The 22,515-nt window shown below is 35.6% G+C and overlaps 1 protein-coding gene across 1 annotated transcript in view; it reads left to right on the forward strand.

Annotated features, from left to right (window-relative positions):
- Window positions 1-15,770: 15,770 nt before the first annotated feature.
- Window positions 15,771-22,515, forward strand: part of LOC143234697 (PDF receptor-like) — a 30,911-nt gene continuing 24,166 nt past the window's right edge. Inside the window, exons 1-2 of the mRNA XM_076472255.1 lie at window positions 15,771-16,025; window positions 18,827-18,940. Coding sequence (XP_076328370.1) covers window positions 15,956-16,025; window positions 18,827-18,940 — 184 coding nt within the window. The 5' untranslated portion in view covers window positions 15,771-15,955. The remainder of the gene's footprint in view (window positions 16,026-18,826; window positions 18,941-22,515) is intronic.

Consider the following 22,515-nt stretch of genomic DNA (forward strand, 5'->3'; position numbering starts at 1 on the left):
GGTCCTAGTTGTAATACGTCATAATCACCTGTTGAAGTGCTCTACAAACTAAGGATAGATGTAGGTCCTAGTTGTAATACGTCATAATCACCTGTTGAAGTGTTCCACAAACTAAGGATAGATGTAGGTCCTAGTTGTAATACGTCATACATCACCTGTTGAAGTGTTTCATAAACTAAGGTTTGATGTAGGTCCTAGTTGTAATACGTCATAAATCACCTGTTGAAGTGTTCCATAAACTAAGGTTTGATGTAGGTCCTAGTTGTAATACGTCATAATCACCTGTTGAAGTGTTCCACAAACCAAGGATAGATGTAGGTCCTAGTTGTAATACGTCATAATCACCTGTTGAAGTGCTCCACAAACTAAGGATAGATGTTGGTCCTAGTTTTAATACGTCATAATCACCTGTTGAAGTGTTCCACAAACTAAGGTTCGTTGTAGGTCCTAGTTGTAATACGTCATACATCACCTGTTGAAGTGCTCCACAAACTAAGGATAGATGTAGGTCCTAGTTGTAATACGTCATAAATCACCTGTTGAAGTGTTCCATAAACTAAGGTTTGATGTAGGTCCTAGTTGTAATACGTCATAATCACCTGTTGAAGTGTTCCATAAACTAAGGATAGATGTAGGTCCTAGTTGTAATACGTCATAATCACCTGTTGAAGTGTTCCACAAACTAAGGATAGATGTTGGTCCTAGTTGTAATACGTCATAATCACCTGTTGAAGTGTTCCATAAACTAAAGTTCGATGTAGGTCCTAGTTGTAATACGTGATACATTATCTGTTAAAGTGCTCCACAAACTATTGTTCGATGTAAGTCCTAGTTGTAATACGTCATAATCACCTGTTGAAGTGTTCTATAAACTAAAGTTCGATGTAGGTCCTAGTTGTAATACGTCATAATCACCTGTTGAAGTGCTCCACAAACTAAGGTTCGTTGTAGGTCCTAGTTGTAATACGTCATAATCACCTGTTGAAGTCCTCCACAAACTAAGGATAGATGTAGGTCCTAGTTGTAATACGTCATAATCACCTGTTGAAGTGTTCCATAAACTAAGGATAGATGTAGGTTTTAGTTGTAATACGTCATAAATCACCTGTTGAAGTGTTCCATAAACTAAGGTTTGATGTAGGTCCTAGTTGTAATACGTCATAATCACCTGTTGAAGTGCTCCACAAACTAAGGTTCGATGTAGGTCCTAGTTGTGATACGTCATAATCACCTGTTGAAGTGCTCCACAAACTAAGGTTCGATGTAGGTCCTAGTTGTAATACGTCATAATCACCTGTTGAAGTGTTCCATAAACTAAGGTTCGATGTAGGTCCTAGTTGTAATACGTCATAATCATCTGTTGAAGTGTTCCATAAACTAAGGATAGATGTTGGTCCTAGTTTTAATACGTCATACTCACCTGTTGAAGTGTTCCACAAACTAAGGTTCGTTGTAGGTCCTAGTTGTAATACGTCATAATCACCTGTTGAAGTGCTCCACAAACTAAGGATAGATGTAGGTCCTAGTTGTAATACGTCATAAATCACCTGTTGAAGTGTTCCATAAACTAAGGTTTGATGTAGGTCCTAGTTGTAATACGTCATAATCACCTGTTGAAGTGTTCCATAAACTAAGGATAGATGTAGGTCCTAGTTGTAATACGTCATAATCACCTGTTGAAGTGTTCCACAAACAAAGGATAGATGTTGGTCCTAGTTGTAATACGTCATAATCACCTGTTGAAGTGTTCCATAAACTAAGGATAGATGTTGGTCCTAGTTGTAATACGTCATAATCACCTGTTGAAGTGTTCCATAAACTAAGGATAGATGTTGGTCCCAGTTGTAATACGTCATACATCACCTGTTGAAGTGTTCCATAAACTAAGGATAGATGTTGGTCCTAGTTGTAATACGTCATACATCACCTGTTGAAGTGCTCCACAAACTAATGATAGATGTAGGTCCTAGTTGTAATACGTCATAATCACCTGTTGAAGTGTTCCACAAACTAAGGATAGATGTAGGTCCTAGTTGTAATACGTCATACATCACCTGTTGAAGTGTTCCATAAACTAAGGTTTGATGTAGGTCCTAGTTGTAATACGTCATAAATCACCTGTTGAAGTGTTCCATAAACTAAGGTTTGATGTAGGTCCTAGTTGTAATACGTCATAATCACCTGTTGAAGTGTTCCACAAACCAAGGATAGATGTAGGTCCTAGTTGTAATACGTCATAATCACCTGTTGAAGTGTTCCACAAACTAAGGATAGATGTAGGTCCTAGTTGTAATACGTCATAATCACCTGTTGAAGTGCTCCACAAACTAAGGTTCGATGTAGGTCCTAGTTGTAATACGTCATACATCACTTATTGAAGTGTTCCATAAACTAAAGTTCGATGTAGGTCCTAGTTGTAATACGTCATAATCACCTGATGAAATGTTCCATAAACTAAGGTTCGATGTTGGTCCTAGTTGTAATACGTCATACATCACCTGTTGAAGTGTTCCATAAACTAAGGATAGATGTAGGTCCTAGTTGTAATACGTCATAATAACCTGTTGAAGTGCTCCACAAACTAAGGTTCGATGTTGGTCCTAGTTGTAATACGTCATACATCACCTGTTGAAGTGTTCCATAAACTAAGGATAGATGTAGGTCCCAGTTGTAATACGTCATAATCACCTGTTGAAGTGCTCCACAAACTAAGGTTCGATGTAGGTCCTAGTTGTAATACGTCATAATCACCTGTTGAAGTGTTCCATAAACTAAAGTTCGATGTAGGTCCCAGTTGTAATACGTCATAATCACCTGTTGAAGTGTTCTATAAACTAAAGTTCGATGTAGGTCCTAGTTGTAATACGTCATAATCACCTGTTGAAGTGCTCCACAAACTAAGGTTCGTTGTAGGTCCTAGTTGTAATACGTCATAATCACCTGTTGAAGTGCTCCACAAACTAAGGATAGATGTAGGTCCTAGTTGTAATACGTCATAATCACCTGTTGAAGTGTTCCATAAACTAAGGATAGATGTAGGTTTTAGTTGTAATACGTCATAATCACCTGTTGAAGTGTTCCACAAACTAAGGATAGATGTTGGTCCTAGTTGTAATACGTCATAATCACCTGTTGAAGTGCTCCACAAACTAAGGTTCGATGTAGGTCCTAGTTGTAATACGTCATAATCACCTGTTGAAGTGTTCCATAAACTAAAGTTCGATGTAGGTCCTAGTTGTAATACGTCATAATCACCTGTTGAAGTGTTCTATAAACTAAAGTTCGATGTAGGTCCTAGTTGTAATACGTCATAATCACCTGTTGAAGTGCTCCACAAACTAAGGTTCGTTGTAGGTCCTAGTTGTAATACGTCATAATCACCTGTTGAAGTGCTCCACAAACTAAGGATAGATGTAGGTCCTAGTTGTAATACGTCATAATCACCTGTTGAAGTGCTCCACAAACTAAGGTTCGATGTAGGTCCTAGTTGTAATACGTCATAATCACCTGTTGAAGTGTTCCATAAACTAAAGTTCGATGTAGGTCCTAGTTGTAATACGTGATACATTATCTGTTAAAGTGCTCCACAAACTATTGTTCGATGTAAGTCCTAGTTGTAATACGTCATAATCACCTGTTGAAGTGTTCTATAAACTAAAGTTCGATGTAGGTCCTAGTTGTAATACGTCATAATCACCTGTTGAAGTGCTCCACAAACTAAGGTTCGTTGTAGGTCCTAGTTGTAATACGTCATAATCACCTGTTGAAGTGCTCCACAAACTAAGGATAGATGTAGGTCCTAGTTGTAATACGTCATAATCACCTGTTGAAGTGTTCCATAAACTAAGGTTTGATGTAGGTCCTAGTTGTAATACGTCATAAATCACCTGTTGAAGTGCTCCACAAACTAAGGTTCGATGTAGGTCCTAAGTGTGATACGTCATAATCACCTGTTGAAGTGCTCCACAAACTAAGGTTCGATGTAGGTCCTAGTTGTAATACGTCATAATCACCTGTTGAAGTGTTCCATAAACTAAGGTTCGATGTAGGTCCTAGTTGTAATACGTCATAATCACCTGTTGAAGTGTTCCATAAACTAAGGATAGATGTTGGTCCTAGTTTTAATACGTCATACTCACCTGTTGAAGTGTTCCACAAACTAAGGTTCGTTGTAGGTCCTAGTTGTAATACGTCATAATCACCTGTTGAAGTGCTCCACAAACTAAGGATAGATGTAGGTCCTAGTTGTAATACGTCATAAATCACCTGTTGAAGTGTTCCATAAACTAAGGTTTGATGTAGGTCCTAGTTGTAATACGTCATAATCACCTGTTGAAGTGTTCCATAAACTAAGGATAGATGTAGGTCCTAGTTGTAATACGTCATAATCACCTGTTGAAGTGTTCCACAAACAAAGGATAGATGTTGGTCCTAGTTGTAATACGTCATAATCACCTGTTGAAGTGTTCCATAAACTAAGGATAGATGTTGGTCCTAGTTGTAATACGTCATAATCACCTGTTGAAGTGTTCCATAAACTAAGGATAGATGTTGGTCCCAGTTGTAATACGTCATACATCACCTGTTGAAGTGTTCCATAAACTAAGGATAGATGTTGGTCCTAGTTGTAATACGTCATACATCACCTGTTGAAGTGCTCCACAAACTAATGATAGATGTAGGTCCTAGTTGTAATACGTCATAATCACCTGTTGAAGTGTTCCACAAACTAAGGATAGATGTAGGTCCTAGTTGTAATACGTCATACATCACCTGTTGAAGTGTTCCATAAACTAAGGTTTGATGTAGGTCCTAGTTGTAATACGTCATAAATCACCTGTTGAAGTGTTCCATAAACTAAGGTTTGATGTAGGTCCTAGTTGTAATACGTCATAATCACCTGTTGAAGTGTTCCACAAACCAAGGATAGATGTAGGTCCTAGTTGTAATACGTCATAATCACCTGTTGAAGTGTTCCACAAACTAAGGATAGATGTAGGTCCTAGTTGTAATACGTCATAATCACCTGTTGAAGTGCTCCACAAACTAAGGTTCGATGTAGGTCCTAGTTGTAATACGTCATACATCACCTATTGAAGTGTTCCATGAATTAAAGTTCGATGTAGGTCCTAGTTGTAATACGTCATAATCACCTGATGAAATGTTCCATAAACTAAGGTTCGATGTTGGTCCTAGTTGTAATACGTCATACATCACCTGTTGAAGTGTTCCATAAACTAAGGATAGATGTAGGTCCTAGTTGTAATACGTCATAATAACCTGTTGAAGTGCTCCACAAACTAAGGTTCGATGTTGGTCCTAGTTGTAATACGTCATACATCACCTGTTGAAGTGTTCCATAAACTAAGGATAGATGTAGGTCCTAGTTGTAATACGTCATAATCACCTGTTGAAGTGCTCCACAAACTAAGGTTCGATGTAGGTCCCTAGTTGTAATACGTCATAATCACCTGTTGAAGTGTTCCATAAACCAAAGTTCGATGTAGGTCCTAGTTGTAATACGTCATAATCACCTGTTGAAGTGTTCTATAAACTAAAGTTCGATGTAGGTCCTAGTTGTAATACGTCATAATCACCTGTTGAAGTGCTCCACAAACTAAGGTTCGTTGTAGGTCCTAGTTGTAATACGTCATAATCACCTGTTGAAGTGCTCCACAAACTAAGGATAGATTTAGGTCCTAGTTGTAATACGTCATAATCACCTGTTGAAGTGTTCCATAAACTAAGGATAGATGTAGGTTTTAGTTGTAATACGTCATAATCACCTGTTGAAGTGTTCCACAAACTAAGGATAGATGTTGGTCCTAGTTGTAATACGTCATAATCACCTGTTGAAGTGCTCCACAAACTAAGGTTCGATGTAGGTCCTAGTTGTAATACGTCATAATCACCTGTTGAAGTGTTCCATAAACTAAAGTTCGATGTAGGTCCTAGTTGTAAAACGTCATAATCACCTGTTGAAGAGTTCTATAAACTAAAGTTCGATGTAGGTCCTAGTTGTAATACGTCATAATCACCTGTTGAAGTGCTCCACAAACTAAGGTTCGTTGTAGGTCCTAGTTGTAATACGTCATAATCACCTGTTGAAGTGCTCCACAAACTAAGGATAGATGTAGGTCCTAGTTGTAATACGTCATAATCACCTGTTGAAGTGTTCCATAAACTAAGGATAGATGTAGGTTTTAGTTGTAATACGTCATAATCACCTGTTGAAGTGTTCCACAAACTGAGGATAGATGTTGGTCCTAGTTGTAATACGTCATAATCACCTGTTGAAGTGTTCCATAAACTAAGGATAGATGTTGGTCCTAGTTGTAATACGTCATAATCACCTGTTGAAGTGTTCCATAAACTAAGGATAGATGTTGGTCCCAGTTGTAATACGTCATACATCACCTGTTGAAGTGTTCCATAAACTAAGGATAGATGTTGGTCCTAGTTGTAATACGTCATACATCACCTGTTGAAGTGCTCCACAAACTAATGATAGATGTAGGTCCTAGTTGTAATACGTCATAATCACCTGTTGAAGTGTTCCACAAACTAAGGATAGATGTAGGTCCTAGTTGTAATACGTCATACATCACCTGTTGAAGTGTTCCATAAACTAAGGTTTGATGTAGGTCCTAGTTGTAATACGTCATAAATCACCTGTTGAAGTGTTCCATAAACTAAGGTTTGATGTAGGTCCTAGTTGTAATACGTCATAATCACCTGTTGAAGTGTTCCACAAACTAAGGATAGATGTAGGTCCTAGTTGTAATACGTCATAAATCACCTGTTGAAGTGTTCCATAAACTAAGGTTTGATGTAGGTCCTAGTTGTAATACGTCATAAATCACCTGTTGAAGTGTTCCATAAACTAAGGTTTGATGTAGGTCCTAGTTGTAATACGTCATAATCACCTGTTGAAGTGTTCCACAAACTAAGGATAGATGTAGATCCTAGTTGTAATACGTCATAATCACCTGTTGAAGTGTTCCATAAACTAAGGTTTGATGTAGGTCCTAGTTGTAATACGTCATAAATCACCTGTTGAAGTGTTCCACAAACTAAGGTTTGATGTAGGTCCTAGTTGTAATACGTCATAAATCACCTGTTGAAGTGTTCCATAAACTAAGGTTTGATGTAGGTCCTAGTGGTAATACGTCATAATCACCTGTTGAAGTGCTCCACAAACTAATGATAGATGTAGGTCCTAGTTGTAATACGTCATAATCACCTGTTGAAGTGTTCCATAAACTATGGTTTGATGTAGGTCCTAGTTGTAATACGTCATAATCACCTGTTGAAGTGTTCCACAAACAAAGGATAGATGTTGGTCCTAGTTGTAATACGTCATAATCACCTGTTGAAGTGTTCCATAAACTAAGGATAGATGTTGGTCCTAGTTGTAATACGTCATAATCACCTGTTGAAGTGTTCCATAAACTAAGGATAGATGTTGGTCCCAGTTGTAATACGTCATACATCACCTGTTGAAGTGTTCCATAAACTAAGGATAGATGTTGGTCCTAGTTGTAATACGTCATACATCACCTGTTGAAGTGTTCCATAAACTAAGGTTTGATGTAGGTCCTAGTTGTAATACGTCATAATCACCTGTTGAAGTGTTCCACAAACCAAGGATAGATGTAGGTCCTAGTTGTAATACGTCATAATCACCTGTTGAAGTGTTCCACAAACTAAGGATAGATGTAGGTCCTAGTTGTAATACGTCATAATCACCTGTTGAAGTGCTCCACAAACTAAGGTTCGATGTAGGTCCTAGTTGTAATACGTCATACATCACCTATTGAAGTGTTCCATGAATTAAAGTTCGATGTAGGTCCTAGTTGTAATACGTCATAATCACCTGATGAAATGTTCCATAAACTAAGGTTCGATGTTGGTCCTAGTTGTAATACGTCATACATCACCTGTTGAAGTGTTCCATAAACTAAGGATAGATGTAGGTCCTAGTTGTAATACGTCATAATAACCTGTTGAAGTGCTCCACAAACTAAGGTTCGATGTTGGTCCTAGTTGTAATACGTCATACATCACCTGTTGAAGTGTTCCATAAACTAAGGATAGATGTAGGTCCTAGTTGTAATACGTCATAATCACCTGTTGAAGTGCTCCACAAACTAAGGTTCGATGTAGGTCCTAGTTGTAATACGTCATAATCACCTGTTGAAGTGTTCCATAAACTAAAGTTCGATGTAGGTCCTAGTTGTAATACGTCATAATCACCTGTTGAAGTGTTCTATAAACTAAAGTTCGATGTAGGTCCTAGTTGTAATACGTCATAATCACCTGTTGAAGTGCTCCACAAACTAAGGTTCGTTGTAGGTCCTAGTTGTAATACGTCATAATCACCTGTTGAAGTGCTCCACAAACTAAGGATAGATTTAGGTCCTAGTTGTAATACGTCATAATCACCTGTTGAAGTGTTCCATTAACTAAGGATAGATGTAGGTTTTAGTTGTAATACGTCATAATCACCTGTTGAAGTGTTCCACAAACTAAGGATAGATGTTGGTCCTAGTTGTAATACGTCATAATCACCTGTTGAAGTGCTCCACAAACTAAGGTTCGATGTAGGTCCTAGTTGTAATACGTCATAATCACCTGTTGAAGTGTTCCATAAACTAAAGTTCGATGTAGGTCCTAGTTGTAATACGTCATAATCACCTGTTGAAGTGTTCTATAAACTAAAGTTCGATGTAGGTCCTAGTTGTAATACGTCATAATCACCTGTTGAAGTGCTCCACAAACTAAGGTTCGTTGTAGGTCCTAGTTGTAATACGTCATAATCACCTGTTGAAGTGCTCCACAAACTAAGGATAGATGTAGGTCCTAGTTGTAATACGTCATAATCACCTGTTGAAGTGTTCCATAAACTAAGGATAGATGTAGGTTTTAGTTGTAATACGTCATAATCACCTGTTGAAGTGTTCCACAAACTGAGGATAGATGTTGGTCCTAGTTGTAATACGTCATAATCACCTGTTGAAGTGTTCCATAAACTAAGGATAGATGTTGGTCCTAGTTGTAATACGTCATAATCACCTGTTGAAGTGTTCCATAAACTAAGGATAGATGTTGGTCCCAGTTGTAATACGTCATACATCACCTGTTGAAGTGTTCCATAAACTAAGGATAGATGTTGGTCCTAGTTGTAATACGTCATACATCACCTGTTGAAGTGCTCCACAAACTAATGATAGATGTAGGTCCTAGTTGTAATACGTCATAATCACCTGTTGAAGTGTTCCACAAACTAAGGTTTGATGTAGGTCCTAGTTGTAATACGTCATAAATCACCTGTTGAAGTGTTCCATAAACTAAGGTTTGATGTAGGTCCTAGTTGTAATACGTCATAATCACCTGTTGAAGTGTTCCACAAACTAAGGATAGATGTAGGTCCTAGTTGTAATACGTCATAAATCACCTGTTGAAGTGTTCCATAAACTAAGGTTTGATGTAGGTCCTAGTTGTAATACGTCATAAATCACCTGTTGAAGTGTTCCATAAACTAAGGTTTGATGTAGGTCCTAGTTGTAATACGTCATAATCACCTGTTGAAGTGTTCCACAAACTAAGGATAGATGTAGGTCCTAGTTGTAATACGTCATAATCACCTGTTGAAGTGTTCCATAAACTAAGGTTTGATGTAGGTCCTAGTTGTAATACGTCATAAATCACCTGTTGAAGTGTTCCACAAACTAAGGTTTGATGTAGGTCCTAGTTGTAATACGTCATAAATCACCTGTTGAAGTGTTCCATAAACTAAGGTTTGATGTAGGTCCTATTTGTAATACGTCATAATCACCTGTTGAAGTGCTCCACAAACTAATGATAGATGTAGGTCCTAGTTGTAATACGTCATAATCACCTGTTGAAGTGTTCCATAAACTATGGTTTGATGTAGGTCCTAGTTGTAATACGTCATAATCACCTGTTGAAGTGTTCCACAAACAAAGGATAGATGTTGGTCCTAGTTGTAATACGTCATAATCACCTGTTGAAGTGTTCCATAAACTAAGGATAGATGTTGGTCCTAGTTGTAATACGTCATAATCACCTGTTGAAGTGTTCCATAAACTAAGGATAGATGTTGATCCCAGTTGTAATACGTCATACATCACCTGTTGAAGTGTTCCATAAACTAAGGATAGATGTTGGTCCTAGTTGTAATACGTCATACATCACCTGTTGAAGTGTTCCATAAACTAAGGTTTGATGTAGGTCCTAGTTGTAATACGTCATAATCACCTGTTGAAGTGTTCCACAAACCAAGGATAGATGTAGGTCCTAGTTGTAATACGTCATAATCACCTGTTGAAGTGTTCCACAAACTAAGGATAGATGTAGGTCCTAGTTGTAATACGTCATAATCACCTGTTGAAGTGCTCCACAAACTAAGGTTCGATGTAGGTCCTAGTTGTAATACGTCATACATCACCTATTGAAGTGTTCCATGAATTAAAGTTCGATGTAGGTCCTAGTTGTAATACGTCATAATCACCTGATGAAATGTTCCATAAACTAAGGTTCGATGTTGGTCCTAGTTGTAATACGTCATACATCACCTGTTGAAGTGTTCCATAAACTAAGGATAGATGTAGGTCCTAGTTGTAATACGTCATAATAACCTGTTGAAGTGCTCCACAAACTAAGGTTCGATGTTGGTCCTAGTTGTAATACGTCATACATCACCTGTTGAAGTGTTCCATAAACTAAGGATAGATGTAGGTCCTAGTTGTAATACGTCATAATCACCTGTTGAAGTGCTCCACAAACTAAGGTTCGATGTAGGTCCTAGTTGTAATACGTCATAATCACCTGTTGAAGTGTTCCATAAACTAAAGTTCGATGTAGGTCCTAGTTGTAATACGTCATAATCACCTGTTGAAGTGTTCTATAAACTAAAGTTCGATGTAGGTCCTAGTTGTAATACGTCATAATCACCTGTTGAAGTGCTCCACAAACTAAGGTTCGTTGTAGGTCCTAGTTGTAATACGTCATAATCACCTGTTGAAGTGCTCCACAAACTAAGGATAGATTTAGGTCCTAGTTGTAATACGTCATAATCACCTGTTGAAGTGTTCCATAAACTAAGGATAGATGTAGGTTTTAGTTGTAATACGTCATAATCACCTGTTGAAGTGTTCCACAAACTAAGGATAGATGTTGGTCCTAGTTGTAATACGTCATAATCACCTGTTGAAGTGCTCCACAAACTAAGGTTCGATGTAGGTCCTAGTTGTAATACGTCATATTCACCTGTTGAAGTGTTCCATAAACTAAAGTTCGATGTAGGTCCTAGTTGTAATACGTCATAATCACCTGTTGAAGTGTTCTATAAACTAAAGTTCGATGTAGGTCCTAGTTGTAATACGTCATAATCACCTGTTGAAGTGCTCCACAAACTAAGGTTCGTTGTAGGTCCTAGTTGTAATACGTCATAATCACCTGTTGAAGTGCTCCACAAACTAAGGATATATGTAGGTCCTAGTTGTAATACGTCATAATCACCTGTTGAAGTGTTCCATAAACTAAGGATAGATGTAGGTTTTAGTTGTAATACGTCATAATCACCTGTTGAAGTGTTCCACAAACTGAGGATAGATGTTGGTCCTAGTTGTAATACGTCATAATCACCTGTTGAAGTGTTCCATAAACTAAGGATAGATGTTGGTCCTAGTTGTAATACGTCATACATCACCTGTTGAAGTGTTCCATAAACTAAGGATAGATGTAGGTCCTAGTTGTAATACGTCATAATAACCTGTTGAAGTGCTCCACAAACTAAGGTTCGATGTTGGTCCTAGTTGTAATACGTCATACATCACCTGTTGAAGTGTTCCATAAACTAAGGATAGATGTAGGTCCTAGTTGTAATACGTCATAATCACCTGTTGAAGTGCTCCACAAACTAAGGTTCGATGTAGGTCCTAGTTGTAATACGTCATAATCACCTGTTGAAGTGTTCCATAAACTAAAGTTCGATGTAGGTCCTAGTTGTAATACGTCATAATCACCTGTTGAAGTGTTCTATAAACTAAAGTTCGATGTAGGTCCTAGTTGTAATACGTCATAATCACCTGTTGAAGTGCTCCACAAACTAAGGTTCGTTGTAGGTCCTAGTTGTAATACGTCATAATCACCTGTTGAAGTGCTCCACAAACTAAGGATAGATGTAGGTCCTAGTTGTAATACGTCATAATCACCTGTTGAAGTGTTCCATAAACTAAGGATAGATGTAGGTTTTAGTTGTAATACGTCATAATCACCTGTTGAAGTGTTCCACAAACTAAGGATAGATGTTGGTCCCAGTTGTAATACGTCATACATCACCTGTTGAAGTGTTCCATAAACTAAGGATAGATGTTGGTCCTAGTTGTAATACGTCATACATCACCTGTTGAAGTGCTCCACAAACTAATGATAGATGTAGGTCCTAGTTGTAATACGTCATAATCACCTGTTGAAGTGTTCCACAAACTAAGGATAGATGTAGGTCCTAGTTGTAATACGTCATACATCACCTGTTGAAGTGTTCCATAAACTAAGGTTTGATGTAGGTCCTAGTTGTAATACGTCATAAATCACCTGTTGAAGTGTTCCATAAACTAAGGTTTGATGTAGGTCCTAGTTGTAATACGTCATAATCACCTGTTGAAGTGTTCCACAAACTAAGGATAGATGTAGGTCCTAGTTGTAATACGTCATAATCACCTGTTGAAGTGTTCCATAAACTAAGGTTTGATGTAGGTCCTAGTTGTAATACGTCATAAATCACCTGTTGAAGTGTTCCACAAACTAAGGTTTGATGTAGGTCCTAGTTGTAATACGTCATAATCACCTGTTGAAGTGTTCCATAAACTATGGTTTGATGTAGGTCCTAGTTGTAATACGTCATAATCACCTGTTGAAATGTTCCATAAACTAAGGTTTGATGTAGGTCCTAGTTGTAATACGTCATAATCACCTGTTGAAGTGTTCCATAAACTAAGGTTTGATGTAGGTCCTAGTTGTAATACGTGATAATCACCTATTGAAGTGTTCCATAAACTAAGGTTTGATGTAGGTCCTAGTTGTAATACGTCATACATCACCTGTTGAAGTGTTCCACAAACTAAGGATAGATGTTGGTCCTAGTTGTAATACGTCATACATCACCTGTTGAAGTGTTCCATGAACTAAGGTTTGATGTAGGTCCTAGTTGTAATACGTCATACATCACCTGTTGAAGTGTTCCATAAACTAAGGTTTGATGTAGATTCTAGTTGTAATACGTCATACATCACCTGTTGAAGTGTTCCACAAACTAAGGTTCGATGTAGGTCCTAGTTGTAATACGTCATAATCACCTGTTGAAGTGCTCCACAAACTAAGGTTTGATGTAGGTATTGTTACATAACAAAGACGCCGAATGGGCAGAAAGAAGTGCATCACGTCATCTCACTTTGAATGTTTATTAAAATATTATTTGTTTTACGTCGTTTGCTTTGCAGTTCTTCTTTAACTCGCCACTTCTTCTAAAATGTTAGACTGACTTCCTGGGCAAAGCTTTCTGTTCTGGAAACATTCCTATACTTGTTGACTGACTGTATTATGTAAGCCCAAGATAAATCACGGATATGAAAGTAAACAAGTTGTAGGTATTTAGTTCTTTACTATCTGTACACTGTACATCGTGAAACCACAAGGGGAGGGAACAATAATTCTCCTTCATTAAACATTTAGAACCAGTCCCACAGAACGCTAAATCTGAGAGATTCGCAAAGAAAAATATAGCTGAATGTTCACAACTGTGCTGCTACTTACCTTACGTTCCATAATGTAATGTTAGCGTCTACCAGCAATAGACAATAAAGGATGTATGAAAACTTACTTATACCACTGAAAAAATTCTGGTTATCTCATCAGTCAGCAGTAACGAACATGTACATACTTATCAGGTAGAACTAATGAACCTAAAATACATATACATACTTATCAGGTAGAACTAATGAACCTAAAATACATATACATATTTATCAGGTAGAACTAATGAACATAAAATACATATACATATTTATCAGGTAGAACTAATGAACCTAAAATACATATACATACTTATCAGGTAGAACTAATGAACATAAAATACATATACATACTTATCAGGTAGAACTAATGAACCTAAAATACATATACATACTTATCAGGTAGAACTAATTAACATAAAACACATATACATACTTATCAGGTAGAACTAATTAACATAAAATACATATACATACTTATCAGGTAGAACTAATGAACCTAAAATACATATACATATTTACCAGGTAGAACTAATGAACCTAAAATACATACACATATTTATCAGGTAGAACTAATGAACCTAAAATACATATACATACTTATCAGGTAGAACTAATGAACATAAAATACATATACATACTTATCAGGTAGAACTAATGAACATAAAATACATATACATATTTATCAGGTAGAACTAATGAACCTAAAATACATATACTTATTTATTAGCTATAACTAATGATAATGTAACACATATACATACTTATCAGGTAGAACTAATGAACCTAAAATATATATGTATACGTATCCGGTAGAACTAATGAACCTAAAATACGTATACATATTTATCAGGTAGAACTAATGAACATAAAATACATATACATACTTATCAGGTAGAACTAATGTACACTTATTAAATATACTGATTTATCAGGTAGAACGACCACGGCTGAAAGGACGTTATAATGTGACGGTCAATTCTACTATTTGTTGGTAAAAAAGTAGGCTAAGTGTTGGCGATGGGTGATGATGATTAGCTGACAAGTTTTCCATTGCTAGATTAGGGACGGCTAGCGCAGATAGCCCTCGTGTAGCTTGGCGCGAAATTTAAAACAAATCAGGTAGAACTAATAAATATGTAAGACATATACACATTTATCAGCCAGCACAGATGAAGAGGTAGTGGATATATATATTTATCAACGAGGTTTAATATTTATATGCAAAAACGGCTCGTTTGGGTTGAGAAAATATTTTACATAGAAGAGCGAACAACGTTTCGACCTTCTTCGAAAAATATTTTCTCAACCCAAACGAGCCGTTTTTGCATATAAATTTCTCAACAAGTGGGTTTCTCGACATCACTGAGGTTTAATATTGCAGAGTAATCTGGAAATAGTAAGTGTGGCAAATATTCTCGAATGTTTTCATGTGACAAACTTGAGTTTGTTTTAGGTCTATGTTTTCATGTGATAAACTTGAGTTGGTTTTAGGTCTGTGTTTTCATGTGATAAACTTGAGTTGGTTTTAGGTCTATGTTTTCATGTGATAAACTTGAGCTGGTTTTCGGTCTATGTTTTCATGTGATAAACTTGAGTTGGTTTTCGGTCTATGTTTTCATGTGATAAACTTGAGTTGGTTTTCGGTCTATGTTTTCATGTGATAAACTTGAGTTGGTTTTAGGTCTATGTTTGTGTTTCATGAATCGTCGTTTGGTGAATAATTCACTAATATCAACATAAATAAAGAACAATAAATTTACATCAACATAAATAAAGAATAATAGATTTACTTTATGATTTGTTTCTAAATTTGACTATAGAGTGTTTACAGTAAAAAATCCCAGGATGAAGTTATTTTTAAAATCCCAGGTAGAGCTAGTCAGTGATTGGCCTAAAGTCAGAAGAAACCTGGGGCCTTCTTTAAGGACGTTAACGCCCTCAACTATCGAACCTGTTATCTTTTAATAGTGATAACATGATCGAGAAAGACCTTCACGCTGATTGGCTGACAGAGGTTAGCAGTCAAATCGAAGAGAAAGTTGATAACGTGACTGTGACATTTGAACTGACGAGAAGCAGGTAAAAGCTGTCGTTCATTTGCTAACAGTGTCTCTGGTCGTGTAGTCACAACAAACATGACGAACTCATGGGGTTTTTTAAACGAAGAGGAGTGTAAGAACTATTACCAAACTATTATTGTCAACGGTAAGTAGTTTTAATAGTATTATAAATCATGTATTTAAGAAACTATTGTTGTTAATTGTAAGTAGTTTTAATAGTGTTATAAATAATTTACTTAACAAACTATTGTTGTAAAGTGAATGTAGTTTTAATAGCATTGTAAATCATGAATTTAACTATTGTTATTAATGGTAAGTTATTTTAATAGTATTATGAATCATGTATTTAACAAACTATTGTTGGTTATTGTAAATAGTTTTGATAGTATTATAAATCATGTATTTAACAAACTATATTTGTTAATTGTAAGTAGTTTTAATAGTATTATAAATCATGTATTTAACATAATATTGTTGTTAACGGTAAGTTGTTTTAAGAATATTATAAAACATGTAATTATTGAATTTTCCTCTTGCATGCTACCTGCACCATCTATAGGATAGAAGTGGAACATAATTAAAGAAAAGAGAAACGAGACTGACTTACATATTTATCAAACTTTTTTATCTAATGTCGTGTTTTAGACGGCTTTCAAATGAACAAGTAGAATAGCGAGTATACGTATGTTATCAATGTTTGTCGCGTAATATGTTGGTTCGTTTCATTTATTTGTATCAATGCCCAAACCGTCATATAAAAGAAACTGAAGATGAATTTATTACAATAATATGTGAAACTCCTCATATGTACTGAAAAGGAATTTTACTCAGTACACACTGGTTTGAATATCAGTATTGACTGGCACATTGTTTATAAAAGTAAAAACATTTTCTTTAATACTGATCCAGGGTCTCATCTCGTGAATGATCACCTTTTTTAATACTGATCCAGGGTCTCATCTCGTGAATGATCACCTTTTTTAATACTGATCCAGGGTCTCATCTTGTGAATGATCATCTTCTTTAATATCCATCCAGTATCTCATCTTGTGAATGATCACATTCCTTAATATTGATCCAGGGTCTTATCTTGTGAATGATCAACTTCTTTAATATTCATCCAAAGTCCATTCTTCTGAATGATCACCTTTTCTAATATTGATCCAGGATCTCATCTTGTGAATGATCACCTTCTTTGATATTGCTCCAGATTCTCATCTTATGAATGATCACCTTTAATATCCATCCAAAGTCTCATTTTGTAAATGATCACCTTCTTTAATATTGATCCAGGGTCTCATCTTGTGCATAACCAACCTTTCTTTTGTTCGTCATTAACCCTTTATGAGAACCAATCAGAGTAGAGAACAGTGTCACATCCTGTTAAGGCAATGTTAAAATCGATGTCACAACCTGTTAACGTGTTAAAAACAATGTCACGACCTGTTAGGGTATGTTAAATTACACTTGACTTTATGGGGATCTTAGGCTAGCATTGTCTTTCATTCACATTGACGTTACGTTGGATCAATATAGCATTGCATGGACAAGAACTAAAATAAAACGGTGACCGCAATTCAGAAAGTTTATCCCCAAATTTAAAGAAAGACTGTTAGATTTAAATAGACATTTCAACTAAATTTTTTGTATACACACCTTTAATAACAAGTTTTTTGTTGTTGTTTTCTAAATGAAAAATCTAAGTAGGTTTAGCTATTGAACTTGACAAATGGAACCAAACGAGAAAGTTATGAAAGTGAGCACATTACTTGATCGACTAATAATGACATAGCAGACTAAGTCGTCACAACGTTATATGGAAAATAAATTTTTTACATTACTGGCTTCATCACTGAGAAAACGAACACCACTAAATTTCTCATCATAATTGTTACTCTAATGTAAAATATTTATAAACACTAGTATTTTAAAGTGAAAGGTGAGATTCTATTCAAACACCATCTTTTGATAGACAATTTGGGAAGTCAGTAATTTAGGGATTCTATTCTACATGTAAAGTTGAGACGACTCAGTCTGTTATGTGATCATTAGCTGGATCAAGAAACATGTTCACTTCCATCACTATCTTCTTTGGTTTCGTTTTTCAAATTCAGTAGCCAGTCTTCCATAGCTCTTTTATTTAGCGATAAAAATTTTCTTAATACTTGCTTGTTTACTTTTATTTGTATAAGATGGCGTACATTTGTCACTATGTTACAGAGTACATTCTAATTTTATAAATTATGCATAGAATAATAATCAAATAGGTAGTCAGAGATCGTGAAGTCTGCTTTGCTTTATCAAATAATTACTGCTAGAACTAGGTAGATCCTAGGCTTATTGAAAGATTATAGTGATAAACGAAAATTAAAAATTCTCAGTTTTGGCTATTTGCCAGTTTTCTATTTTGGGACGCTCTGATTAACTGAAAAGCGGCATATATACGGGAGATAGAGCTACTCTATCAGATAACTCTTCAAATCTAGCTTCTGATGATCTGTAGAGGTGGAATTTAGATAATTTTTATATTGCTTTAATACAGGTGTTTATGCCCTCTATACATGGATACTGCTAGTGCGCTCTACGATATTCGTTAGCTGATTTTAACACTTAACGATTATTTATCCAAATACGTTAGTAGGATAACATACATAGTATGAAATTGCGTAAAGACAAGTGGGACGTCTTTTATAAAGTTTAAAATGACAAATAATGACCTTATACGAAGCTAAGCATCTTATAACTCCACTTAAATATATATACATATTTATACTTCTATATACAGAAAGTTTTAAAAACCTCATAATAATATGGATTAATGAACGGATGAAATGCAAAATATTAACTTTTGTTTTGATCTAGTATAATAGATACGTTTATCAACTGATTATAATCTTAATTGATTTATCTTTGTGTCATTTTAATTTACTTGTGTACAATTTCCAGCGAGTCGTAGCTATTGCGAGGCTGTTTGGGACGGGTTTTTGTGCTGGCCTCCGATCAAAGCAGACAGTTCAATACTTTTGTCTTGTCCCCCACTGAAGGGCCTTATCACTTCAAGTAAGTCGTTAACATTTTGTTTTATTAACATTACACTGTGTCTTGAACCACACTGAAGGGTCTTATCACTTCAAGTAAGTCGTTAGCATTTGGTTTTATTAACATTACACTGTGTCTTGTCCCCCACTTCAAGTAAGTCGTTAACATTTTGTTTTATTAACATTACACTGTGTCTTGTCCCCACTGAAGGGTCTTATCACTTCAAGTAAGTCGTTAACATTTTGTTTTATTAACATTACACTGTACACAACAATGCTGGTTTGAAACAGTTATTGTTTTACAACGATATAGTTTTCTTTAGCCAAGGAGTAAGGATGTTGTTCGATGAAACACATCGGTGTGAAGCTAGGGGTGACGGTGTTATTTGATGAAACACATCGGTGTGAAGCTAGGGGTGACGGTGTTATTCATTAAAACACATCGGTGTGAAGCTAGGGGTGACGGTGTTATTCATTGAAACACATCAGTGTGAAGCTAGGGGTGACGGTGTTATTTATTGATAAATTTCGATTTTGATGGATAGTTGCTAGCTCACGTGTATATTATAGATCTCCATACTGTCAGACATAATGATTCTACCGCTCATGGTGCTTGACGGGAGATTTACAAGAAATCCGTAGTTTCCATGTTTACTAAACTTCTTGAATACCATAGTTTTCCCATACGTCAACGTGACGCAGACATCAGCCTGATGTAAAAATAGCTTCGTTTTATTATCACGGGCTTCGAGCCAATAATCACACTGTTGACGGTATAGATGTCTAGAACCATGTAATTTCCTGAGAATGCTTGTTTGCTAGTAACCTGAGTAGGAAAAATGAGTTATTAAATTGATTCTAAAGCCAGAAAGTCATGTTGCAATGCCAACAAGTAGCAACAGTTGTTTTCATTGTTGTCTGGAGGCGACTTCTTATTAATAACATAACACACAAACACAGAGCACTTCACTTATCCGAGACCAGTGAACAAACATGTCTTCTAACATCAATACCCACATGGCTGCTGTACAGATGTCAGTGGAATCTTTCTTTCTCGTTTTGTTTTTATGACACAATATTTTGTATATCCAAAGTGAACCGAAAGTTAACATGCAAATATTAATTATTCGAACACGATAGCAAGAAAATTTTGATATTAAAATAACGAACATGATAACAAGAAAAGTTTCATATTAAAATAACGAACATGATAACAAGAAAAGTTTCATGTTAAAATAACGAACATGATAACAAGAAAAGTTTCATGTTAAAATAACGAACACGATAACAAGAAAAGTTTCATGTTAAAATAACGAACATGATAACAAGAAAAGTTTCATGGAAAATAACGAACACGATAACAAGAAAAGTTTCATGTTAAAATAACGAACACGATGACAAGAAAATTTTCATGTTAAAATAACGAACATGATATCAAGAAAAGTTTCATGTTAAAATAACGAACACGATAACAAGAAAAGTTTCATGTTAAAATAACGAACATGATAACAAGAAAAGTTTCATGGAAAATAACGAACACGATAACAAGAAAAGTTTCATATTAAAATAACGAACACGATGACAAGAAAATTTTCATGTTAAAATAACGAACACGATAACAAGAAAAGTTTCATGTTAAAATAAACAACATGATAACAAGAAAAGTTTCATATTAAAATAACGAACATGATAACAAGAAAAGTTTCATGTTAAAATAACGAACACGATAACAAGAAAATTTTCATGTTAAAATAACGAACACGATAACAAGAAAAGTTTCATGTTAAAATAACGAACATGATAACAAGAAAATTTTCATATTAAAATAACGAACATGATAACAAGAAAAGTTTCATATTAAAATAACGAACACGATGACAAGAAAATTTTCATGTTAAAATAACGAACACGATAACAAGAAAAGTTTCATGTTAAAATAAACAACATGATAACAAGAAAAGTTTCATATTAAAATAACGAACATGATAACAAGAAAAGTTTCATATTAAAATAACGAACATGATAACAAGAAAAGTTTCATGTTAAAATAACGAACACGATAACAAGAAAAGTTTCATGTTAAAATAACGAACATGATAACAAGAAAATTTTCATATTAAAATAACGAACATGATAACAAGAAAAGTTTCATATTAAAATAACGAACACGATGACAAGAAAATTTTCATGTTAAAATAACGAACACGATAACAAGAAAAGTTTCATGTTAAAATAAACAACATGATAACAAGAAAAGTTTCATATTAAAATAACGAACATGGTAACAAGAAAAGTTTCATATTAAAATAACGAACATGATAACAAGAAAAGTTTCATGTTAAAATAACGAACACGATAACAAGAAAAGTTTCATGTTAAAATAACGAACACAATGACAAGAAAAGTTTCATATTAAAATAAACAACATGATAACAAGAAAAGTTTGTTATTAAAATAATGGGCCCGACATGGCCAAGCGTGTTAAGGCGTGCGACTCTTAATCTGAGGGTCGCGGGATCGCATCCCCGATGCGCCAAACATGCTCGCCCTCCCAGCCGTGGGGGCGTTATAATGTGACGGTCAATCCCACTATTCGTTGGTAAAAGAGTAGCCCAAGAGTTGGCGGTGGGTGGTGATGACTAGCTGCTTTCCTCTAGTCTTACACTGCTCAATTAGGGACGGCGAGCACAGATAGCCCTCGAGTAGCTTTGTGCGAAATTCCAAAAAACAAACAAACAAAACAATTAAAGTAATAAACATTACAATAAGAAAAGATTGTTATTAAAATAAACAACATGATAACAAAAAACGTTGATGTTATATTAATGCTTTTAGTAAGGTGAAAACACTAAGGGTAAAATATATTGAGTTGCTGACAAAACATGAAACCTATAATCAAGCTGAAAAAATAATATTGTTTATGATTTAGTAAATTCATAAGGCTTACTATTGAACAAGTCTAGCATAGGGAATATCACTGTTAGATTTGGTAGATTTATAGGCTAATTATTAAACAATCCTAACATAGACAAAATTCTGGTTAATTTATATCGTGAGTTTTAACTGTGCTGACGTATTGTTTGCATCTCTCTGCTCGTCTCGACTCTCTTCAACCACATTTACGTCAAAAAAACCTTCGAGCTGATGTGAATGGGGTGCTGAACCTCTCGCCGCAGTCTTCGATCTCTCCCCGTCTCGCGGGCTTCCTTCGCAGCTGGTTCCGATGCTCCTCAAATAGTCACACAAATATATTAATTTCAGGGTCATCTGCGACCACCACTCCAGACTAATAAATAACTAGCCACTTTAGTTCAGTTCACCAGTCTCGTAATCCGTTGACAAATTTACTTTCGCCGCGCGTGGGGTGAAGAGAAACAGTAGTTTCTGACCGTCCCTGGTTATTTTTCGTTATCATTTCGGAATATCACTGTTAGATTTGGTAGATTCATAAGGTTTACTATCAACAAGCCTAACATAGGGAATATCACTGTTAGATTTGGTAGATTCGTAAGGCTTACTATTAAACAAGCCTAACATAAGGAATGTCACTGTTAGATTTGGTAGATTCGTAAGGTTTACTATTAAATAAGCCTAACA

Source organism: Tachypleus tridentatus, chromosome 12 (assembly GCF_004210375.1).
Source record: "Tachypleus tridentatus isolate NWPU-2018 chromosome 12, ASM421037v1, whole genome shotgun sequence".
In the NCBI taxonomy this organism is placed as follows: Eukaryota; Metazoa; Arthropoda; class Merostomata; order Xiphosura; family Limulidae; genus Tachypleus; species Tachypleus tridentatus.